Raw genomic sequence first — 9,598 nt, forward strand, 5'->3', positions numbered from 1 at the left:
CATGTTCTTATTTTGCACTTATTTCATTATAGTCAGAACATTATTATATACTATAATTTAAACTTAGACTTTTTTTTGGGGGGGACAAAAAACATAGATTTAGTTTTTTTTTTTTTTTTTTTTAATAGAAGAAATAGATTTAGGGTTTAATTTTGAATGTTTATTGCTAAACCAACACATTCCCAATTAATTTAGTCTAAATTTTACAATAGGACTTATACACTTGATTTGGGCTGTCATAAAGCCCAAATCAATATATACACAATCCAATGATTTGGGCTTTAGCTCCAAGCCCAATGTTGTAGCTCCGGCCCAAAACTAACGAGCAAAACGCTAGGGGGGAAAAGAACTGGAAAAAAAAAAAAGAAAAAGAAAAGAGAAAAAGAAAAAACGACTTGATCGAGAAGTAAGGTCGAAGAACAAAAGCACCCAACACCAAAATCCAGTCTTTCATTCTCCGGCAATCCCTCCTCTTTCACTTCCGTATTTGAATATCGCTCTAAGTTTCTTTGGAGTAGATTCTCAGCGCCATGGATCTCAACATGGATCTCAATGCTCCTCACTCCATGGGTACTACCATCATTGGCGTCACATACGACGGCGGCGTTATCCTCGGCGCGGATTCTCGTACCAGCACTGGTAATTTTATCGTATTCACTTTCTAGCCCTAATTTCTTAGTACTCATCGTTTTTTTCTACGAATATTATCTTCAAGAGATGTCCGAAATGATTAGATGTATGTGGAGTACAAGTAGTAAGAATTTACTTCTCTATCGACCTTGAATGTAAATCATTTTGTATGCATCGCATTGAGAATTAAGCTTGGCTTTGTTGTTTCGAGTTTCTTTGTGTAGGTGTAACCATTGAAAGACTTCATTTCTCGTGTAGTTTACTAGTTCCCCCCACCCCCACCCACGATTGGCATCTAGCGAGAGTAATTGAATCTTCTGCATTTTTTGGAACATTACATGTCTGAAATTTAGGCGGGTATTTTGAAGCCTAGCTGCTCAAAATGACGAGCTTTCGTAAATACTGTCTGTTACAGTGACGGGTTCTGAAAATTTATGTAATGTAGTGGTGGGAGTGAACGAGCTTTATCATGTGAAAAATTATGTACTGGAGGAATAAGTAACTTGTAAAAACAGCTACCATATTATCTTAATTAGTTTTTTGTTTTTTTTTTTTTTTTTGTTTTGTTTTGAAAATCAGAGGAGTTTTTAAAACTCAACTCCCAAGCAATCTGAAATGGAAAAATAAATCTCAGTTGGTTTGTTTGTTGCCTGTTCCCTCTGTGCCCGCTTTCTTGCGCTGCTTTGATATTGACATTTTTCTTTTATTTTTCTTGTGATAGGTGTCTATGTGGCTAATCGTGCATCAGACAAGATTACAAAGCTTACTGACAACGTCTATGTTTGTCGGTCTGGCTCGGTATTTCCATTTCTGTTATTTCTCATATTAAATTGTTGAGTCAGATGTTGATGGTGACAATACTTCATAAGTTTTGTTCTGCTTAAGTTTAGTGTTTAGTTCAAGTCTTATGTTTTCAATTTTCCCCTCAACCTCTTGTTCTATCATCAATATATCAACAAATCTCTCAGTTCATGGGTGTTTGGTATTGTTAAATAAATGGTTTATTTTATGCCTCTTGCAGGCTGCAGATTCTCAAATTGTCTCTGATTATGTGCGTCACTTCCTTCATCAGCATACGTGAGTGCTTTTAATTATTGGCGATAGTATGTTGCAACTTTGAATTTGTTGGTTCATTATAACTTGATCACATTGAGCAATTTTCTTTTATTACTTGAATGGTTGTGATGGATTTGGGAAGATTGGATCTGTTAGCAACTGCATTTCTTTTTATTGTTTCTCAGTGGGGTTCAAAACTGTACAAAAAGTGGAAAATTCTTTACTTTATTTTGGTGCTATATTGCTATTGAAACAATTTGAACCATATATCAACAATTACAGTGTTGGGTTAAGAAGCATGATGACTTGATTTTTCCTTCACTTAATACAATGGCTAGCCACTATGTTAACTAGCTTGATGCGGAAAATGCCCAGTGTATAGGTCATGCTGTCCTGGGATTATTGTTGTAACACTAGATATGGTTGATCTGGTGGGAATGTGTACTTGGGATTCGTTAAAGGTGGTGTTTGTTTATAAATTCTTTAGGTAAATGTACTTGTTTATTCTTCCTCTACGAACTATCTGACAGGTTTCTGTTTTGGTAATTGTGATATTGTTATTCTTTTTTATTCTAAATTGCTGACTATGGCAAATTATGTCAACCTAAAGATGGTTGTAACTCATTCTGCTTGCTGGTTTTTGTTTTTATTAATGGTACTTCCTTTGATATAAGTGAGGTAGTCGAACGAATTCATAGGCATGTTTTGACCTGATGAGTCCTTGCTGATTGTATATTATCTTTGATGCACAGGATACAGCTTGGCCAGCCTGCAACTGTTAAAGTGGCTGCAAACCTTGTTAGGCTATTAGCATATAACAACAAGGTAGGAGCTCATATTCGTTTGTTAAAGATTACTGCATGCTAAATATGTATGCACAGAAATTTTCGATAAGAAACAATAACATTTCATTGAAACAGTGTAAATACCCCAACCCCAACCCATCTGAGGAGAGAAAGAAAACTCTCCAATTGGCCAAAATCATGGAAGTAGACTAATCACACAAGTGTCTTGCTAGACAAGAGAAACCTCTTTTCTAGATAATTGTTGTCTTGTTTTTGTTTTTGGCAACCAGGGCTTGCAGAAAGTTACCACAATCATATCGATCTACAGAACCATTATCTTTCCTCTGAAAGGGAAACTGCCATATGGGCTGTTGTAAATGTGCATATTTTTATCCTTAATGATTGTAGATTGATAAGTTTTGCCCTCTTTTTTGGAATAACAAGTAATTGTATAAAGTTCAAATATGAATTCAAAAAGGGAGGAGTAGGGAGCATCCCAACTTGTGAAAGTAGATATAAAGTTAATTCTGCAGTGAGTAGAACATCAAAGTTCTCTTCCTTTCTGTTCTTGTGTAATGAACATTTCAGAGTTGCATGTTAAAATAAAACGAGAAAGAGAGGAAAAGAAATGAAGACATGTTAATACTTCAATTCCTTAACAATACAGAACTTGTAACATGTGAGACTCAACAAATGCGAACTTTCTTGAAAATGATTTGGAGCTTCTCATAAAAATATGCTAATTGCGTTAAGGATTATTACAGGTTGTGTAAGAACTCGACTTAGGGAAAGAATGAATGTTCTTTAGGGTTCTATATTAAGCCTCCTCTTCTATTTGTTATTCTTTTTCTCACTTTTATCCCAACTTATCCATTCGACAAATCCAAAACCAAACCTCGCTTAACTTCTCTATTTTTGTTGGAAAGTTGTTTGATTGACTTTGTTATCCTTGTTAGATAGATGAGGTCACAACTATTTTAATAAAATGCTCACGAGAATGGTCTTTGCTATGTTTAAGTAAAGTTGTATTCTTGTTTTTTTTTTTTTTAATCCAAACTGAGTACTTTCTTTAATATCAATGTCATTTCGTTGAATGGGCAGGATATGTTACAAACTGGCCTTATTGTTGGTGGATGGGATAAGTATGAAGGTGGTCGAATCTATGGTATTCCTCTTGGTGGAACGATAATAGAGCAGCCATTTGCTATTGGAGGTAAAATCGTTTATGCCCTATTAATTATAATTGAAAAAGTAATGATGTTTGACGAGTTTTTTCCTTGGCATCCTTGTGTTTTCTAGCTTTATGACAGGATAGTCTGCTTTATCATCCTTGAATGAATGAATGAATTGTGATTGGATTTTTATGATTTCTGCTTAACCCATAAGGAGGATTCTCAAGCATGTCTTCTACGTCAAGAAAATATTCCCCTTCCCCCCTTCTCTTCTCTCCGTAATTAGATGTCTGAGAAGAACACCAATTCACTGTTACAATCCTTTGTGATGCTTGCAATTACGACCATTACCTGGTTCCTCTTGGTTCTTATTATTTCATAGGATCTGGCTCCAGTTACTTGTATGGATTTTTTGATCAAGCATGGAAAGAAGGAATGACCAGGGAAGAAGCTGAGGTATTTCTACTATTATTGGTGAATTAAGCATTCTCCATTATTATATGCTTTGTGCTAGCTGACTCAATATATATATATCTTTATGAATACTTCTGGGCTCCTACGATTTCCAAATATGGGTATTTCCCTGTTCTACATTCCTTGTTTACCTGTAAGTTGTAAGACTTAAGAGGCATATTCTTTCGTAGTTAGTGTGAATTTGAGATGACTGTAGACATGTTTGGGAGTAAATTTGATATAGTTTACATTACTTTTGTCTTTTTCAAAATCATTTTGAAATATGTTTTTAATAATTTTAAATTGATTTTGATTGTGTGACAATAGCGTTTAAAAGTGAAAAATCAAACATCAAATTGATTTTGAATGATTAAAGGCATGTTTCATAATAATTTTGAACATGACAAATTGATTTTAATCATTTCAAAATCAATTTTAAAATAGGCCTTTGGGCTTGTTTGTATTGGCTTTCTAAGTGGTTAAAAACATTCTTGTTTTTTGTTTTTTTATTTTTGTTTTTGTTTTTTTGTTTTTTGTTTTTTAAATTTTACATAGAAACACTTTTTTAAGCACTTAGAAAATCAATCCAAATATGCCATTCTAAACACCTTCAAGAAAGCACTTATTAAGGTTGGGTTTGCTAACTGCAACTTCTGAGGCTTGAACTTTGTCGACAAGATTTTTTTTCTCTGATTATATGCTTTTATTTGCAGCAATTGGTGGTTAAGGCCGTTTCTCTTGCCATTGCCCGAGATGGTGCTAGTGGTGGTGTTGTCCGTACTGTTACTGTAAGATAACATCCTTTTATCACATAAACTATTACTTTAAAACATGTCCAATCTTCTGTTCTCATAGTTAAAAACCATTGCGTGAACTCCGGCAGATCAATTCCGAGGGAGTGACAAGAAAATTCTATCCTGGTGATCAGCTACCGCTCTGGCACGAGGAATTAGAGCCTAAAAATTCGTTACTGGATGTGCTGAATGCTTCTAGCCCCGAACCGATGAACATATAAACACTAATGCAAGGATCTTTGCCAAAAGTTCTGGTAGTTATCTGGTTAGGCTATTCTACTTTTCTGGAAACAAGAGAAAAAAGAACCTGCTTAATCGCATTTGTTCTCTTCACTCAGTACCTCTTTGTAAACCTTATTATTATTTTTTTATTTTGCATGAGTTTTCAATGTACCATGTTTGAATTTAGTCCTGGTATATGGCACATGCTTGTTGTGGCATATGAAAAGATTGTAACATCGTTATTGTGATTAATCTTGGGATTATAGGTAGTAATATAACTGGTATTACCTGTATGGGCGTTGATATTTTTGTGATTATAGGTTAGGGTGGAAGCAGGTACATGTGGTTTTTGGCAAAATTCAACTTAAGAACTAACTTTCTATTCTAGTTTTTGAACTTTAGAAAATGTCCGCAATTGTTATATTAAAAATAATAATAACATAACTTTGAGTATCTATATTAGCTTTTTGGACATGCATTAAAGGAAACCCACACATCTTTAGTATTGGATTGTTATTTCATGATTTATTATTCTTTACATTGAACTCCATTACTAAACAATTTACTCATTGTCCTAAATACCCAATGTCTTCTATAATCGAAGGTGTAGACTTGTGTTTTCTTCATTCTTAGAACACAAACTATGGACAAGTCGATTTCAACTTAAATTGGGAGAAGTTCCAGATCCATAGTTTTTGAACTTTTTCTTTTTCTGGGCATTTCCCTTGATTCATTCATTCAAATATTTACTTTCTAGTATAGTATGATGCACCTATATCATTTACTCGCTCTGTAGTAAAGCTTTTTTTTTTTTTTTTTCTTCCACGACCTTTTCAATAATAAAGAGTAAGGATTCATTTGGATTGACTTAAGAAAAAAAAATGTTTTTTTTTTAAATCACTTTTAATAAAAATACACTTGAAAAACTATTTTGAGTAGTTGTCAAACATTTCAATTTATTCTAACATGACTTATTTTTTAAATTAAACACTTGAAAATATATTATAAACACATCTCGAGTCTATCATACACATTTGTTCATATTCATGATAATTAATAACAACACAATGATATACTTAGTTGCTTGCTCTTAATATACTCGATATAGTCATCATTATTCATCAAGAGAAACTTTGGATGTTCGTTGATTATGACCAAACACGTTGATAATATGATACAATTTCGGCAACTTTATCAATTCACCTACTGAAGCTATCTTTTGTTTTCAAGGCCTTCCTACTTGACATTTGACGATTCGAGGTAATACATTATCATCAACATTTACTATACTCCAATTAGGATAGTTAACAACATGAAGAATTGAAATATTGTAAATGCTTTTTTATTCTTCCTCTTCCTCTTTTCCCTACTTATCATTATCCTCAACTTCCCCTTGATATTTTTTCAGCATTGAATTAGGTCATTTGAAATAGGTAGTTGATGTCTGATGAAAGATAAAAGTAAGTGAAAGTAATTAGAATATCCCCTTGAAGGTATAAAATAAGATTAAAAAACCTCTTTTGGTTTCTAAACTTTCGTAAGATAACAATTTAGTCCTCAAACTTTAGGTCATAATTATTTAGACTTTGCACTCTCAAATTTATAATAATTTAATCCATGAACTTTAATAAGTAACACTTTAATCTTTATACTCTGTAATTTTTAACACATGTAGAAACTTATTTATAAATTATAATGACTAAATTATTGCGTAATAAAAATTGAAATTTCATTTTGATGAGCTATTTCTTGATAGGGACTAAATTGTTAAAAATTTTAAAATACAAGAACTAGTTTGTTAGTATTTGCTAGTTATGAAAATTATGAACTAAATTAAAAATGGTAAGACTTAAAACAGTTACTTCTAGAAAGTGTAGGGACCAAAAGAGTTTTTTAACCTAAAAATAATTAGAATCCAAAAGTATTACATGCTTACATCATCATTTTATCACAAAGAATAAAAAAAACTTTAAATACTATTTTGGTCTTTATACTTTTTCATTTTGATCTCTACTTTTAGTTTAATTTATGTACTTAAAATAAAAAAAAGAATGAAAGCTTTTTTCCATTTTCCCTCGGCTCCCCTCCCATTTGGTTAGAACTCTCAGTTGAGCAACACTTCTGGCCGTGAAAGATGAGTTCGACGGATCCGTCGCCGTCACCGGTGGTGGTTGCCGCTTCTCCTCCCGTCGGATCAATCCGTTTTACCCGCGTTTTCGTCTATGGAAGCCTCTTAGCCGATGAAGTTGTAAAGGTTCTTTTGGGTCGCGTTCCAACATCGTTCCCTGCTGTTCTCGATGGCTAGTCAGTCTGTTTTTATGAACTCTTTTTTCTATCTATATTCCCCTAACTGCTTCGTCTAGATTGAGAATCAAAACGAATGGAACAACGTTTCTTTAACTATTAGGTTCCGCAACTTCTTAAGAGTAATGAATCGTGACCTTTATTGCAATAATCGATATCTAAACTAGTGTTCAGAACCAGTCCTCTGGTCTTTTACTTGTGATTATTAACTTGCTGAGCATTTATGGATTGTCGGTGAAAACTTGAATAAAAGAAAAATAACCTTTATGAGAAATCCCACGTTGCTAAATTTGTAAGTTGGAGTCTCCTTTATAAATCTCACCTTTAGTTGTGGGTCAGGTGAGGAGATAGGCAAAGATGGATTTGGTGGGCATTTCACACATGTCTACCTCAACTTTTATTTATTTTATTTTTTATTTCTTTATTTTATTATTGTTATTTTAAAATAAAGAAAATTTATTCGGTTTTCAGTCTTCTTGTACACTTCTCCCTCGTGCACGTTTTTCTCCCGGTTAGTTTTGCGCAACCGTTGGCCTTCAAGGCCTATAAATTCAGCCGAATTCATTCATTCTAAATATAACAACAATCTTCTCCTCTCTTCTCTGCTTTCCAGATGAAAGATTTCCCTTTACTATTTCCTCTAATTTTACGTTTTTCGAGATACTTTTGTTTTAGAATATTGTGAGTTTTCCGTTCGATTCTAGTGCAATTTCGATCGAGGCAGATTTATTTATTTTGGACTGTTATATCCTGGAGACGACGTGGCTATAGCTCCGTGACTTGGCCTATAGCCGGTTTTTGTTTTGCAGGTTATTTTCCAACATTAGACGTTACTCGATAGCAACTGTTTTCTGTCCATCAGAGGTAGCTATTCCAACAATTTTAAGACGATTCGATCTGTCGCTGTTGCGATGGCAACCCAGACTAATATTATGTCCTTCGATCTCAACCGTCCATTTCGATTCGAAGGAGCAAACTTCAAACGATGGAAGCAGAAGATGCTGTTCTTCCTCACAATAAAGAAGATATCTATTGTCTATACTACGAAGAAGCCAATTGTGCCAAAGGAAGATCCGACTAAACAAAAAATAAATGATGTAGGTGATTGGGAAGAAAATGATTTCTTGTGCAAAAAATTTATATTAAATGGGTTGACTGATGATCTATATGATTATTACAGTACAATGAAGACAACAAAAGAAGTATGAGATACCCTATAGAAAAAGTATGATACCGAAGAGGCTAGTTCGAAAAGTATGTCGTCAGCTGGTACTTGAAATATCAAATGACGGATGACAAGTATGTAGAGGTCCAATCCCATGAATTGCAGAAGATAGCCCACGAAATTATAAGCGAAGGTATGACCCTGAATGAGCAATTTCAAGTTACTGTTATTATTGATAAATTGTGGAAGGATTTTTAGAATACCTTGAGGCATAAGACCAAGGAGTTCTCCTTGAAGAGTCTAATCACCTGCCTAAAGATTGAAGAGGAGACCTGGAAGTAGGACCAGAGGGAGGAGGTAAACATAATACTGAGAAAGCCCATCTCAACTGTTGTGAAACCTGACAAAAAACAAAAGGGAACCAAGAGGAAAGATCAGAATCCGTGGATCCAACAACCATAACAACTAGAAGAAACATAAACCCCCTTCGGAGAAATGGTATAGTTCATCTGCTTTAATTGTAACAAACCTAGGCATATGGCTAGGACTGTAGGAACAAGTGTCCTCCTGCTGAGCAGGCAAACCTAACAGAGGAGCTCTTAGTAGCCATGTGAAGGAACTTTTATCAAAGAGGACCTATGAGCGGAAGCAAGATCGTTCTAAATTCATTGTGATAGGAATATTACATTCACAAACAAACATACAAGTTATGCATTTACTAACAAATTACGATATGCTTTACATAATTAAGTAACAAAGGACCGAGAGACATACCTCTTGAAGAACTTTTCTTCTTTGATCTCTCGCTCTTGTCAGAACCAGCAACTCTCGTTTTCGTTGTGATCGTTAAGGCTATCATCCACCAAATCTTGCTGTCACTCACCACCGAATGGTCTTTTACACGAACAGGCACTAAGGAGGACACCACCACTCAATAACCTCGGTATTCTCAGAGTGAGAATCCAGAAGGTATGGGCTCTATTGGATTTGGTAGAGGGGATGAGGAAACTACGATTG

General features: G+C 34.3%; 1 protein-coding gene across 1 annotated transcript; it reads left to right on the forward strand.

Annotated features, from left to right (window-relative positions):
• Positions 1–361: 361 nt before the first annotated feature.
• PBA1 (N-terminal nucleophile aminohydrolases (Ntn hydrolases) superfamily protein) lies at positions 362–5,405 on the forward strand. Its single transcript, XM_039028068.2, has 8 exons — positions 362–639; positions 1,352–1,428; positions 1,652–1,707; positions 2,439–2,511; positions 3,573–3,684; positions 4,026–4,099; positions 4,810–4,884; positions 4,980–5,405. Exons 1-8 carry the CDS (start codon positions 531–533, stop codon positions 5,109–5,111), a joined length of 708 nt encoding a protein of 235 aa, XP_038883996.1. The 5' UTR covers positions 362–530; the 3' UTR covers positions 5,112–5,405.
• The last annotated feature ends 4,193 nt before the right edge of the window (positions 5,406–9,598 follow it).

The sequence above is a fragment of the Benincasa hispida genome, chromosome 4, assembly GCF_027475165.1.
Source record: "Benincasa hispida cultivar pf3 chromosome 4, pf3_genome.v1.1, whole genome shotgun sequence".
Lineage (NCBI taxonomy): Eukaryota > Viridiplantae > Streptophyta > Magnoliopsida > Cucurbitales > Cucurbitaceae > Benincasa > Benincasa hispida.

Coding starts and splice junctions, on each gene's coding strand:
- PBA1 (XM_039028068.2), top strand. CDS start 531: ATGGATCTCAACATGGATCTCAATGCTCCTCACTCCATGGGTACTACC. Junction 640..1,351: donor GGATTCTCGTACCAGCACTG/GTAATTTTATCG, acceptor TTCTTGTGATAG/GTGTCTATGTGGCTAATCGT. Junction 4,100..4,809: donor TGACCAGGGAAGAAGCTGAG/GTATTTCTACTA, acceptor TTTTATTTGCAG/CAATTGGTGGTTAAGGCCGT.